We start from the raw sequence: 15,244 nt of genomic DNA, 5'->3' as shown, positions 1-15,244 counted from the left end.
TAGCTATTCAGCTTTTGTAAAATAACGCTAAGATGCAATCGTACGATGCTTTGGACTGTTGGCATATTTTGGCAGTAAGTTATTGTCCTTAAACTATTGGCATATTTCGGTAATAAGTCATTGTCCTTCACTGTGAAGGGATGCAGCTGCCAGGGTCACAGACACAGTGAGTGTACGTGTGCCGGCTCCCAGGTGCAGTGTACGTGTGTGTGTGTGCCCACTCCCAGGTGCGGTGTGTGTGTGTGTGCCTGTTCCCAGGTGTGGTGTGCGTGTGTGTGTGTGTGTGCCCACTCCCAGGTGCGGTGTGTGTGTGCGTGTGCCTGTTCCCAGGTGCGGTGTGCGTGTGTGTGTGCGTGTGCCCGCTCCCAGGTGCGGTGTGCGTGTGCCTGCTCCCAGGTGCGGTGTGCGTGTGTGTACCTGCTTCCATGTGCAATGTGCTTGCATGTGCCTGTTTGTATTTTCCTGTACGGATTGATGTACAGGAGTGTTTTTTCAGCTGAAACCTGTGGTTATAATTTAAAGCATGTGGCACTGTCAGAAAAGGGGAAAATGATCTTAACATCTAGGATTATTTGACACTTTTAAGTTCTCAGAAATCTGTTAAAACTCCACTTGTAGGGAGCAGCACTGGCCACGGCCTAGCAGAGCACCATAACAGGTCCTGAGACTCTCACCCGTCTCTTGAAGTTGCCCAGATGGGATGATCACAGGTTGCTATTGTTTGTGCGTCTGTCTTGTGTAGAGAAGTACTATGTCTCTTTGTCCTCAGGTCAAAGCTTTTTCTTGGTACCATTAACGAATATACCCTCATACTCTTCTCAGTCCCACCTCTTCTGTCCTCCCCACCAGCCCGACCACCACCTTGGAAGAAGGTGGTAGATGGAAGGAAGCAGCTGGGATGCTTAATGGTTTGAGATCTTGGAACATACTCTTGGGAGGCAGGGATACCAAAGACACACTTGGCAGTAATGCAGCGGGTTGTGTTCACTCGTGAAATGTAGATGTCGCTCTTGTGAATACTCATGTTCACTTGTAGAAATGCTGGAGCCTTATTATCATTGGAGATACTGTTTAAATAAGCTTTATTTTACAGTAGTTTTAGATTTACCGAAAAATGCTGACGAGAGAATGAAATTCCCATGGTCCACAGTTTCCCATATTAATATCTTTCAGTAATAGATGTTAGTCACAACGAATGGACTGCTATTGATGGATTATTGGGAACCAAACTCCATTTTATCTTCAGATTTCCTTAACTTTTACTGAATGTTCTATTTCTGTTCCAGGATTCCATCCAGAATACTATTCATTATTACTTTAATCACCTTGTCTTCTTAAGTTCCTCTTGACTGTGACAGTTTCTCAGACTTTGCTTGTTTTGAAGTGTTTTGACCTTGACATTTTGAAGAGTACTGTCAGGTATCTGTAGGATGTCCCCGGTTGGGATTTGCCCAATATTTTTTCTTATGATTAGACTAGGGTTATGCATCTTGGGAGATAGATCATAGGGCTAATGCAATTCTCAAATCATATTGTCAAGTGACTTGACACCTTTGATATTAACCGTGATCAGTCACCAGACTGAGACATTGAGAAACCTCCTTCCTGTTAAGTCTGTCTTCCCTTCTTTGGAAGAAAATCACCATGCATGGTCCACACACAGGGGCGGGGAGTTAAGTTCCACCTCCCTGTAATACGTGCAGTTCTGCAGGTAGTTCAGAAATTAGCTGCAGTACTGTGCGAATTCACTTTTTCTTCTCTCTTCACTTAGTCAGTTCTTTATATAAATATGAACTTTCAGTTACTCTGGTTTCCTAGCCAGTTGCCCTTTAATTATTTTGTTGTTCAAATGGTTCCATCTTGGCTCTTGAGGACTCTTTCCGTTGGCTCCTGTGTCCCTCTGATACTCATCCATTTGCATGTTTCTTCCAGCATTTCCTTCCTTTGTGGCACCGATGCTTCAGGCTCACCTTGGGCATTTTCAGCCCCAGTCTGAGAACCAGCCATTCCCATCAGCATAGCTCTGAATTTTTTATAGCTTGTCTTGTAGGAACTAAATCACGTTTATTAGGAGGTAGTGGGTAGATTTTTAAGTCAAATACTATTATTCCAAGTCCATGCTGGCAAAGTGTTTGGCCTTCTTCACAAAGTGCAGCAGAGGAACAACTAGGCATGAAACTAGAGAAGGGGCCGCATGGACTGTACTCATTTGGGGGTGTGCGAAGTTTCCAGTATGCAGCCAACAGCACGCATGGTTCTGTTCCCCACAGCACATGGTTGCCCAGGACCCTCAAGGTTGGGTTTGGACAAAGGAGGGCTAAGCCAGGGATGGGGCACAGCGCTCCCAGTCATTCCTGGAGGGACTCTATCCTCCTTCTCATGTGAAACTCACTTTGCATCTGGTCTTCACTTGGAAGGCATTCACAGACATCAGATTTAACTGACACAGACATCTTTTTCTTCTAGTTGTAGAGAGAATTTCATTTTCAGTATTCATTTGGGGAAGCCAGCAGACCTGTTGTTCATAGTTTCGTATATACTTAAAGGAATAATGCTCTCAAAATGATGAACGTGAAGATTTGAGCATAGGACTTTTGAACCAGCTCCTGAGGACAATCTCCTACTAGGTGTCCTATTTTCTGTATGGACTCTGGCCACCTCCTGGATTGAATGCAAACACAGTCTCATTTTAGTCCTGTTTAGAAAGTGCAAACAGCGAATAGTGTCCGTCAAAGAGTAATTGAAATGAAGCAAGTCTGAAAATACTTGCTTCATTTCAGTTCTGAAGGGAGGAAAAAGAAGAATCTGTGCTTGTATTCAAATTCTGAATATGTGGTTTACTGTTTACTTTATTCTTTTTCAAAAACTCTCCCATTTTAGTAATAAAAATAAGTCATATTCTAGACCACCTTGGAGAATAATGTAGTAGCAAGATGATTTTCACTAAGAATTGGCCGGAGGTTTGTCGTTGGGCGCAAAAAATTGAACTCATCCAAAGGTAGACTCTGACGGCTGCTTTGACTCTATTATTTTTAAGAATTTTCCTGTGATGTTTGTCTTTAGGTGAAGAAAGCTCTTATGTGCTGAAGAGAACACCCTGAACACCCATCAAGCCTCCTCCCCATGATGCTGTATGTGCACAATGGTTATTAGGCAATCCACCTGTCAGGACGAGGAGCATCTTTCCAGAAGGTGAGTGAGTCCATCTGTACTATTTTGGGGAAAACCCACCAAGCTCTTTTTAAAGATTTATTTACTCATACAGAACTGGGGTACAGGCCAGAGATGCGGAGGGTGAGAGGATTCACCTGAGACCGAGTGGGGAGCAGAACAGGCAGATCGACGAAGTACACTGCTGAGGGGAGCAGCGGGCGGGTCAGGAGAGGTCTGCCGCACCATGTGGATCTCCTCTGGGGCAGGCAGGGATCGAACTCATGCTGAGGTGGCTTTAGCTTCTTAGTGCTGTGCTTTAACCCGCTGTGCCACCAGGGAGGGCCAACCTCTTTTCTTAAGACCAGCTAATGTGAACTGAGCCTCGCCAGAAAATCCAGGTTTGTTGCTTTACTATTGTTTGAAACTTTTTCTTGAATTATAAGCTTCACTTAAGGTAATCATCTGTTACAAAATCTGTTACAGATGATCATTTTGAGTATTGTGACTTTTATGAATTCCTTCTAATGCCTTTTCATTGTCTTCTCTTAAAAATAAGTCTATTCCTAAAAGATTCTTTAATTTTTTTTTTAAGACAAGGGACTTAATTTGTAAAAAAGGAATTACGTGAACATCATGTTTATTGGGAAAACAAATTGCCAGGAAATATGTCCCAATTTTCTCTGGAAATGGTCCTGGATAGTAGTCTAATAATTTTAAATTGCATTATGGAGTAGTGCTATACTTAATGAGTTTGTAGTGACCATTTCTATATATAAAACAACATTAGGTATTTGATTATACTCATAAGATGTGATGATTTGACCCTAAGCTAGGATTCAGTTTACCTTTTTACAATATATAATGAAAAGTTTTACAACATAAATTTTTATTGGTAACAAGATTATCCCAAGATGTCTAACCTACATCTGAGACCAAACTACTTTTAAAGGACTTTATCACATAATGTTTTTATTTTTAGAAATGTACATACTAATTAAGAGGTGAGTCTTAGCTATCCTTTAAAATTAACCAGATGAAATGACTTAATAGAAGCGTGTTCATTTAAGTTTCTGTATGTCTTTAAAAGCTTAAAAATTCTCTAAAATATTTCTGTGGACTTACAGACAGTATGTAACTTTTCACCAGTTTAATTAGGACTTCATTTGTATGAAGGTAGATCTCGTTTTATATTGAGTACATCTTTTTTGAAACCTTCCTAGAGTGTGGGAACGCCTTATGCTTTTCCTTAGAAATAATTTTTACAATTGGTTAACCAGCAGATTGCTCAGGTTCTTTTGGTTTTTCAGTAATTTGTGTGATCGTGTTACTTTACGTACTCATGGAGTAAAATATCTGGTAAACTAGTTAGAAATGTGTTAAAGATCTTTGGGAGTAGTAAATCACATCGATACAAAGTGGGGTAGATAGAGAGGAACAGGCATATACACAAAAAGAAAGTAAATATAATTCAAACATCTCATTCTAATTTACTTAACTCTGCTCATAACCCTCCCCCCCCCCACCACTCTTTTAGAGCTAAAAATAAAAAATGTTGAAATACTTTGGGCACCCGTCTGCAGCTTTTTTTTTTTTTAAACAAATTCTCATTATTAAGACTCTCAGTCTCACTTGTCTGCATATTGTCCATTTAACATTTCATATTTTCTCCCTGATCTGTGATAGAATCCTTGAGTGGGTTATAACTTAAGTTTCCTTTAGTTGCATCAGAATAAGACAAGTACTCACCTGACTTCTCTGTTGAATCCCATCTTCTAGCTGCCCGTTATCACCTTCCATGTTACCTAAACAATGCTGTTCTGTTCATAGGATGTTTGAGTTCTCAAACGCCTGCAGAAGAGATTTCCTCGGTCAGCAGTTGAGCAGTTGATGCTTGGCTTCCTTATGGGAATCATCATCTGACATTTCGGTCGTTGTTGGTTGCTTGCTGATACGTACTAGCTATAGTAGAATGAACTGTTATCACTAAGGTTTGCATGATCTGTGTCCGCAAATACTGTCACATGAAATGAACAGTGCTGTTAGGAGCCAAGCATTCTAAGTTCCATGTGTTCTGCCACCCTTGAAGGCTGATCCCTGTGACCTAATGAATCCTTTGTAAAAAGTGGACTCCGCGAGGATGTTACACCACCACTGTCGAAGGAACCCTGAACTTCAGGAAGAATTGCAGATTCAGGCTGCAGTGGCTGCCGGGGATGTTCACACCGTACGGAAGATGTTAGAACAAGGCTATTCTCCAAATGGCCGGGATGCTAATGGCTGGACCCTGCTTCATTTCTCTGCAGCAAGAGGAAAGGAGAGATGTGTTCGAGTGTTTCTAGAACATGGAGGTGAGTGAATTGGAAGCAAAGCTTTTTCCCAAGGAAAACCTTAAAAAGCAATGATACTTCATTTAAAATGTTTGGAGGCCTGTGATTGTAATTTTTAATGCAGCTTCTTATTTTCTCCTTTGTGAGATTATTACAGTTTTATTGAGGTTTATTTAAAGCTGGGTTGCTTCAGACGAGCTTCTCTCCTCCCCAACTGTAGTTTCTGTGCAGAAATGACTGTGGCCCCAAGAATTAAATAGAACAAATGTCCGCGGTTGCTCTTTGCTCATACAGGCAAACCTGGCATAGTCCTTACAAATACCATGGCCAGATGCCTTCCTGTCATTTCACTTTTTACCTCTTTAAAAACTTTTTTGGATGCTTGCTTTTGTTACTATTTGAGAACGCTTGTCTTTTCCAGAATTGCACTCTGCTTCTGGGTCTCCTGCGAGAAGGCGGGTTATCTGAGGCCCAATTGTATATAAGTCTATGCAGGTGGGAGCTGCACTTCACATTCCACAGTTTTGCTTTGAAAGACTCTCTCTTCCCACGCTGAAAAACTATTCATTGGCTTGACCAAATTTAATTTCTTCTTTTGTTGAATTTTTGTCTATTTAATTTTCCTAAGACGCTCTACAGGTTTCCCCCACTATCCAAAAGCAGAATGTTGATTCCTCTGAAATGTTTCATAAACCAAAATGGCAGAAAGCAAAGAGGCACTTACCATTGGTTTGTATAGAAAAAATTTTGAACCTTCCCTGATCCAAAAAATAGAAGACAAATCATTCCCTCTAACACATAGTAAAAGCTGGACTGATAGATGCACAGGCTGTGGGAAGTAGTTTCTAGGGAGGCAGCTACTGCTTGGGGTGAGGCTTCTGCAAAGCAGAGGCTGAATGCTAAATGCTTCTGCCTTTAAGTCAGCAAAATCCTCTTCAGATATCTTGCAGTTGGATCAGGTACTCATGTGGGTCTTCCGTAAAAACAAAGTGGCCTAATGGGAACTTGAAAAGTGGGCATACCTGCGCTTTACCGTTCATACCTGCATTACCTAAATGATGCTGTAGAGCAGTTTGGCACTCGAGTGACACGTATGCCACTCACGGCCCTGGCTTGCTTGTTGACACCCACTTAGTTTCATTTTAAGGTGAACTTGGTTATAAACAAGACTAGAAAGGACAGAAAACGTTAGGACAGCCAGAGCGCAGCCGTGCGGACTTAGAAGCGGGGGAAGAGTTGGCGCCGCTGAGCCTGGGAGCCCACACACCTTCAGGGGCCTGGGGGTTTTGAAGTCGTTGCCTCTTGTGGGCCGCAGCTCGCTGGGTCTGTGCCGCCTTTGTGTCTGTCCTCTTGGCCTTTCCTGCCTCTTTTGCTCCTTCGTTCACCCCTCACACTTGAAAACCCCATCTCTGAAGTGAATGAAGGGGAAGCGTAAAACTAAAAGGTGCGTGTAAGGTCAGAACATTCAAAGATGTGTGTAGTAAAATGAAGAGCAGTTGACATTTTCTTTTCCCCCAGTCCTGCCACTCTCTACTTCTGCCAGCCTCACTTAAGTAATAGTAATAATAATAATGATAAAAAGCTCAGCTATTCAGGAAATATATTAATATTTTCAGGTAAACTACAAAGCCAAAGTCCTCTTTGGCCCGCTCCCAGTCCTTATCTGCCCGCCTCTGCCCAGAAGTCACCGTGGTGTGAGTTTGGATTGGTTCTTACCTTTCTAGATCTTGCTGCATATCATACTATTGCATGTGCTCGTAGAAAGTCTGTGTGGTTTTAGAACATGAGTGGTAGCAGGTAGGATTTTTGTGCCGCTGTTGATTTTTTGCTCAACTACATAAAGTTCTTTTTAATAACAGGGGTTGGCAAACTTTCTGTAAAAGGCCAGGGAGTATGTATTTAGGCCTCCTGAGCTGACGGCTCTGTCGGAGCCGTGCAGACCTGCGGTTGTGGCCGTAAAGCCGCCGTAGGCGGTGTGTCAGTGACTGGCGCGCTGTGTGTCAGAGAAACCTCAGGAAGCAGTGGGGGGTAGGTCTGACCTGCGGCCACACCCCCCTCGCCCTTGTACCCCGGCGCCCTCTCTGTATGCGTGCTGTACGTCTGGTCAGTGAGAGGCCGCATTAGCCTGCGACGAGCCCAAAGGGCTGCGCCGTGCAGCATGGGCGTGAGGTGGCCTCTGCCTCCTGAGTCGGCGTCATCACAGGCTGGGTGGCCATGCGGTGACACTGCCTGGTGATGTGTTTGTCAGAACATGCTCCCGTTGCTAAGTGACACATAGCTGTATATGTAGATGCTCCGTGTGGGCAAGTGTGGCTGTATATTTTATGTGTCCACTCCAGATGCACAGAGGTGTCTATGTATCAAGTGTATGTGTATATTTTAAGAGGTGTTATTGAGTTCGAATTCACACGCCATTCAATCCACCCATTAAAGCATTTCAGTGGCTTTTTGTATTTTCATCTGTTTGGGCATCCATCACCACAAGCAATTTTATGGAACTTACAGAACCCCAGAAAGAAACCATGTACCTGTTTCATATTAATACATTTAGATTTACTCTGTTCTCTCCTGCTACTAAATATAGCATTTTATTAGTATGAATATACAATCATTCGTTTAACCATACATTGCTATTTGAAAGAAATGGCTGAAATGTTTTCAGCAGATTTTATTTGTTGAGAAGGTGTGTGTGGTGGGGAGAGGGGTTAAAACCAAAATGGCAGAGTTCTGGACTGTTCAGTGAGGGGGAAACATCTACTCTTCCCCAGCCCATCCTCAGTCACCTTTACCGTTTCCTTTGTGGCTCACTGTGAGTGGAGATCTTCACATTTTTCCATCATCTACCTTCAGAACAGATTTCTGCATCTTGATTCTTTCTCTTGTAACAATTCAGCTTGGTGATAGTTCCTTGTCACTCTATGACTGTTTCAGATTGACTGTTTAGATGTAATTTACCCACACCTTACCCCTTATTGTCGGACATTTCCATTTTCTGCTGCTGGAAAGCGTACTAGGGAGAAGGGCTTCTCCTGATCTTTCTCCCTATATAAGGTGCATCCCTTGGATAATTCCCAAAAGTGCAGTTGCCAAGTCAAATCCCTCAGTTGGTTTTAATGGGTATCGATCGCCAGTTGTCTTCCGGTGAAGTTGTGATGGCATCACCCAGGGAAGGTGCCATTCTCCAGGCTTGGCCAGAACCGCGTCACCCAAGAGCATCACACTGCTCTGCCCATGTGATTTACCTCCTCTCTAGCCCGGTCCCAGCCACCACTCACACGCGCTCCTGTGAGTAACAGCACTGACCACTGGCTGCCTGTCCTTTCTTGGTGACTCGAGGGGTTCTGCTTGTTAGTTGTATGATTCCTCACTCTTCTCCCAGTTGGTGGCCTTTTTACATTCTCAGTGGGGTGTATGTTCTTGGCAGAGATCTACACCTTAATATAGATTAATTTTATTTTTCTTTTGTATGATGGTCTGCGTTCTTGGTATCTATGAAGTATAGACATATACTTTCTCTTGAGAATGTGTGGCATTCAGGCCTTTAATCTGCCCAGACTTGGTTTTGGTGTAGAATATGGGAGATGTTCAGGTACAGTGTCATATTTTTCCTCCATACACATATCCAACAGTGTCCTTTCTTCCTTCACCCTCTTTCCTGCCTGCTCAGGGACATTTACACATATGTGTGGCTCCCCTCGTTTATGATCTATTGTTCCCCGGGTCATAGCTACACTCGCTATGATAGCTATTGCTCCGTAATAAGCCTTGCTTTTGGGGGTCCCATCTCCTCTTCTGTTCCTTGAGGATGTGCTGGTCTTCACTGTCTGTGTTAAACTGTAGAACAGAATCAGCACTGTCAAAGAAGTCCCTCATTTGTTTATGTCTGGCACCTCTGTCAGATTTAGGTTTTTTGGGGTTTTTTTTTTATCACATTATATGCCCATTTGGAAATATGAATCAGGAGGGGAGGCCACCTCCGCTCAGTCACCCTTGGTCCCGTGTGACGCTTCCTGGGTTCGGTGTGGGTCTAGGGCTGGCGTTAACCTCTAGACCGGCGGCCCGGCCACCACACTTGTGGCTGACGGGTCTGTGCAGCGTGGACTGTTGCTCCAACCGTATTACTTCACAATAAGTGGTCAGCACCGGTTCCTGCTATGCCAGAGACGTAGAAACCACCCCACACCTTCCTCTTCATCTCGAATACTGCTAAGTGCTGCATTTGTCTGACTCTTCCTCCGAAATTGCTTCAGGTCATTTTCCTTCTTATTGGAGACACCGCCCCTCCCTGAGCAGGGACGCTTCCTCCTCACCAGGACTGTCGTGAAGGTCTCTTTCATCCCTGCATCCAGCCTTAACTCTGCTCAGCCAGTCCCCAAAGAATACGATCTGTTAAAAGCAAAAATTAAAATACATCAACCTTGGGTTTCCAAGGAGAGGTTGGACCAGGACCCCCAACACCACCTAAATCTGTGCACATGCGAGTCCCTGATGTACAGCGGCATAAAGTGCTGTCTGTGACTTCTGCACAGCTCCTGCACCGCTGCGTGCAGTGTGTGCGCGATGAAGCAGCCACATGTGTGGCTTGGAGAATAACGACAGAAACGAAAAGCGTGCACAGAGCAGCCGTTCTGGAGCTGACCCAGTGAGCATTGCCGGTGGGTGAATTCATGGATGTGGACATGGAGCGCTCCGTAGGTTTCTTTTTAAAACTCCTTCAGTTTCCCATTTCTCTTTGGACAATATGCAAAGTCCTTCATGGCCCTGCAGTGTCTGGCTCCTCTTTGAGCTGCAGCCCCCAACCACGTGTTCAGATGGGCTGAGGGCTGAGGCTTCCGCCCTGGACCTGCCTGGGCACTTTCCTGCTCACCTCACAGTGCTTGCTCAGCCTGCTCCCCTCACCCTCTCAGCATTTTCTCAGGGAAGTGGCTTACCATTCAGACTGGCTCCGATTCCTGTTCCTTCTTTTTATTGCAGCAACTATCACAAGTATAACACATTCATTTTTATAGTATTTATTCTGTTTATTGTCTAAATCTCATTCACCTGAGAGGGGACAACCCAGATCTGTTTTATTTCCAATGAGAGAGAGGAGACAAACCCCTGTTATCTAAGATGAATGTTCCCCAGCTGCCTTAGAGGAAAGAAGACCCATCTTTTCTTCTGTTAAAAAGTACTGGCTGAAAACGAGCCCTCTTTACTGGATTAGAAGGGTGTCTGAATATGGTTACTCAGTGATGGACTGTAGGTGAAATGAAGTCAAAGTAAAAACACGGAGATGTGAGCCAAATAACCCATTGGCAATAAGCTTCTCCCTCCCTACCCTCTCCCCCTGCGTTCCCCCCTCTCTGTGCAGCAGAGGGGGGCAATCATGCAGACAAGGTGGCGGGCTGGTCCTCTGTAAATCGCCCAGGTTTATTCAAATATTTATCGAGCACCGAATTTATCGAGCCAACTCTGACCAGAAGGGAGCAGCTGTTGTGCTATCCTCTGGCCCTTCATAGTCGGGGCGGGACAGATTTGTAGCAGACATTTATTGAGCATTTTATTTCATATAAGCCCAGGCCCTCACCACAATTCTCTGAGAGTAGGTAGTATTTTTCCTGCTGAGAAAACTGAGCCACACTATGGTAAGTAGTGCTCCCAAGGCCATTCACCTCATAAATAGTGGCACTAGGATTCAAACACTTCTCCTCACGTTGATTCTGTAGGAAAACAAGGCGGTTCTGACCGAGTCGGCTAAGTGCCATGCGTGGCCAGGTCCCCACTGTTGCTGAAGTGAGGTTGGGGAGCAGTAGAGAGAAAGTAGGCTGGAACTGCTGTTTTGCATGGTGAGGCAGGGAAGGCGTGCGGAAAGGATGAAGGTGTGGGGTCATTGCCATGGGATGCTCCATGTGAAAGGCTAAAGTCAGGAAAGGAGCGTGTTTGACTTAGAACCCTGAAAAGTGCCACAGGACGGTAGCAGCTCCAGTAAGTTCTCCCAGGGCATCGGGGAGCTATATAACAGAGAGGAATAGGAGAGAAGGGTTTCTCTTGTAGAAAGTTCACTGGTTATATATAGTTTGTGATCTCAGGTGTTTCTAAATAGGGGAAACAGATGTTGAGTGGTGATCAGCACTGTGAAGAAAATGAAGCAGAGAAGGGATAAAGAGGTTCAGAAGTTGGTCTTAAATGAGGTATTCAAGGAAGCCCTCTAATATTTAAACACTTGAGGCTTAAAGGAAATGAAGACAAAACCATGTGACTGAGAGAAAAGTGTTAAAAAGTAGCTGCAAAAACTCTCAGATGGAAACATTACTCAGCATTTCAACAATGGTGACTGGAGCAGAATGTTGGAGAGAGGGCAAGGATGGTTATAAAGATAGACAGCTGACAAGCTCTGTAGATCCTTGTGGGCTCAGAACTGACTTTGCACTTTGCCCTGAATGAGAACAGGAAGTCACTGAAAGCTTCTCAGGTGAAGAATAGTATGTGCTTACCTAAAGGTTCACCTGGTTTCTCTGAAGGTGACAGGTAAGACCCTCAGGAGACCCTCAGGCTGGTGCGCAGGCTTTGGATTTGCCCAGGCGAGAGGAGCTATGGCACTGTCTAGATAATGACAGCAAATGTGCCGTGCATGGGGCAGACTGCGTACATTTTGAAAGTAGGACCAAAGGGAATTGTTGAAACATTGAATAGAAAGTGAGAGTGAAAGAAATAGCTGAGCATTATTTTTCACATAGGAAAGAAATAAATAAAATAAAGGAAATTGCCTTTACTTGCAGAGAATTGTCAGTATATAAAGACCAATTTTATTTTTTCTGTACCACCAATTAACATCTGGAAAATGAAGTTTAAAAAAGAATTCATTACGGGCCATCCCTTGTGGTGCAGCGGGTTAAAGCACTGCACTAAGCTTCAACCACTTTCGCATGAGTTCGATTCCCGCCTGCCCCGGAGGAGATCCACATGGCGTGGCAGACCTCTCCTGGCCCACCCGCTGCTCTCCTCAGCAGTGTACTTTGTCGATCTGCCTGTTCTGCTCCCCACTCTGTCTTTGGTGAATCCTCTCACCCTTTGCATCTCTGGCCTGTACCCCAGTTCTGTATGAATAAATAAATAAATCTTTAAAAAAAAAAGTTCATTATGATAGCAATAAAACTGAAAATATTTAGTAATAAATTTAATGAAAGCGTTATAAGATCTGTAAACTGAAAGCTATGAAACATTGCTGAGGTAGATTAACAAGACCTAAATAAATACATATTACATGCTCATGGTTTGGAAAACTAAAAATTTAGGTTAGTTTGGAGAGGTCCTAGTTTTAGAATTGGTGGAGGTACTACCAAAATTCTAGCAGGTTTGTTTGAAGAAATTGACAAGTCAATTCTAAAATTTATTGACCAAAGAATTTTTAAGAAGGTTTGAGGATGTGCGCTACCTGTTATCAAAATTTACTCTAAAGCTACAGTAACCAAGATAATTTGGTATGGGTGTAGCAGTACAGAGCTGAGAAATAGATCTCCTCTTATGTGGTCTATTAAATTGGCTTTTAGGAAAAGCAACTGGATAAGCCATTTGGGAAAAGAGACCTTTTCAGCAAATGGTGCTAGAACAATTAAACATCTATGTGGAAAATAATGCTCTGACTTTACCCAGAAATCAATGAGTGATGGAGTTAAAAGTACAAAATTTCTAGAAGAAAACAGAAAAATCTGAGTGACATTGTATTGGGCAAAGAATTCTTAAACAGGTCATAAAAAGCACAAATTATTATAAAAATGACAGTTGGCTTTATCAAAATTAGACTTTTGCTTTTCAAAGGGTATTGTATAAAAAAATGAAAAGTCACGAGAAAGCATTTACAAAACTGAATCTGTCAGAGTGCTTGTGTCTATCTATATATAGTAGTTGTAAACTGAATAATGAGAAAAGCAGCACAATAAAAATGAGTAAATGATTTCAACAGACAATTCACAAAAGAAAGTATATGAATAAGACCAATATCGCTAGTCATCAGGGATATGTAAATTAAAACCCCATTATGTTACTACTTTACACTTTCTGTAATAGGTAACATTAAAATTGCTAATGATGTCAACTATTAGTGAAGATGTAAAACAAAAAGAGCCCATATGTTGATGGTGGGAATGTAATATTGTATAGCCACTTAGAAAAATAATGTAGCACATTCCTAGGAAGTTAAATGTACGATTGCCTTTATTCCCCTTTAGGTATTTACCCAAATGAAATGAGATACCCACATACAGATTTGTACTTGAATGTTCACAGTCCTATTTCTAATACTCTCAAACTAGAAATTACCCTGCAAGTAAAGAAATAGTTGTTTATCCATATTATGGAATACTGTTCAGCAATACAAAAGAATGAACTTTTGCTGTGGCAGCAGCATGGGTACATTTCAAAAGTATCATGCTAAGTGAAACAATCCAGATAAAAGCCTCCAGACAATTCTGTTTATATGAAATTCTAGAAGGTAAAACTTTATTGGTTGCTAGGGTCCCAGAATTGGGACCAGTAGTTATAAGATGACAAAATATTTTACTTGTGGCATTGGTTTAACAATCTGTACACTTAAAATTGGTGATTTTTTTTTTTTGTACTACAACCGAGCTGTTAGAAAAATGGGGTTTGTTTGCTTCATAAATACAGTCATTTTCAACAGATTTAAGCGGGTTTTTGATATTACCAATTTCAAAGTGGGTTTTACCTGAAACAATGAAGAAGCCTGCTAAGGGAATAAAGAAATGAAGTTGGCAAAGCTGCCAGTAGTTAGATGAGGTATATAGGAAAAGTTGGTCTGGTAAAGGGGTATTTGAGCAGACACAAATGAAACAAGTTCAGTTGAGTTGAGAAAAGAATTTCTTTACATGAGCCTCTCATAATTCTTACTGGATTTGGTCTAGATGTTTTATAGTTTCTGTTGCTGTTACAAATGAAATAGTTTTTCTTGTCTTACTGCATTGGCTAATAATAATTCTTAAATTAGGTTTCGTTTGTATCTTCATTTATCTTTTATCTCCTGTTTATTTATTGATTTCTTGGGACAGAAAGCATACCAACATTATGTGTTGTCACCAACAGTTCTAGCTTCTGTGCTGCTTTTCCAGTTTGTCCTCAGTGCATTCTGGTGGTTTTTACTGAGACTAAGCAGATCATTGCTGTATTTGTTAATCTTTGTTTTTCTAGCTCCCTTTACACCAAAATGTAAGTAGAATCTCAAAAAGACCTAAAGTGGAAAACCAAACTTTCAAATGCAATTTCATGTAATATAATCTTAATTTTACTGACAAATGAGTGAGTATAGGGTGCATATAAGAATATTGGCTGGCACCTTTAAATACCCCTGGTGGATGAAAGGTGGGGAAAATGAAAAGAAAATATTTTTAAAATTCGACACCAGATTGAGAGACAAAGTCTGAAGGCATTTGGTTGCCCACCATTTGGGCAAGATATACTAAGTTATTGGAATAAAAGGGGACCTTTCCATTTGAAGCCTGTTTTTAGACATATCCCCAACAGGTGGGAATGACTTGAATGCTGGCATCAACTGTCAAATGGAAACACTGCCAGTAGATGGCAGCAAAATGCTTTGTTAAAATGTTCTTACCTTCATTTTTTTAAAGTCACGTAATAAATAGGTTCTGCACATTTCCTTTTAGTTAAGACCAAGGCAGATGTGATATATGTGATATTCTTACTTTCCTTAAATAGTTAAAAAGAATGTTACATTTATGTACTGTCAGTTTATGTGAAATGTTTTTTGG

At 42.1% G+C, this 15,244-nt stretch overlaps 1 protein-coding gene across 1 annotated transcript in view; it reads left to right on the top strand.

Moving 5' to 3' along the window:
- The window catches only part of ASB7 (ankyrin repeat and SOCS box containing 7), a 36,163-nt gene that overhangs the window by 4,650 nt on the left and 16,269 nt on the right, over positions 1-15,244 (top strand). The window contains exons 3-4 of the mRNA XM_004693089.2: positions 3,064-3,192; positions 5,240-5,501. Coding sequence (XP_004693146.1) covers positions 5,291-5,501 — 211 coding nt within the window. The 5' untranslated portion in view covers positions 3,064-3,192; positions 5,240-5,290. The remainder of the gene's footprint in view (positions 1-3,063; positions 3,193-5,239; positions 5,502-15,244) is intronic.

The sequence above is a fragment of the Condylura cristata genome, unplaced genomic scaffold, assembly GCF_000260355.1.
Source record: "Condylura cristata isolate star-nosed mole 26May11 unplaced genomic scaffold, ConCri1.0 scaffold00035, whole genome shotgun sequence".
NCBI classification, from domain to species: Eukaryota; Metazoa; Chordata; class Mammalia; order Eulipotyphla; family Talpidae; genus Condylura; species Condylura cristata.
The sequence above is the reverse complement of the archived record's forward strand: the minus strand, read 5'-3'. Positions and strand labels throughout refer to the sequence as shown.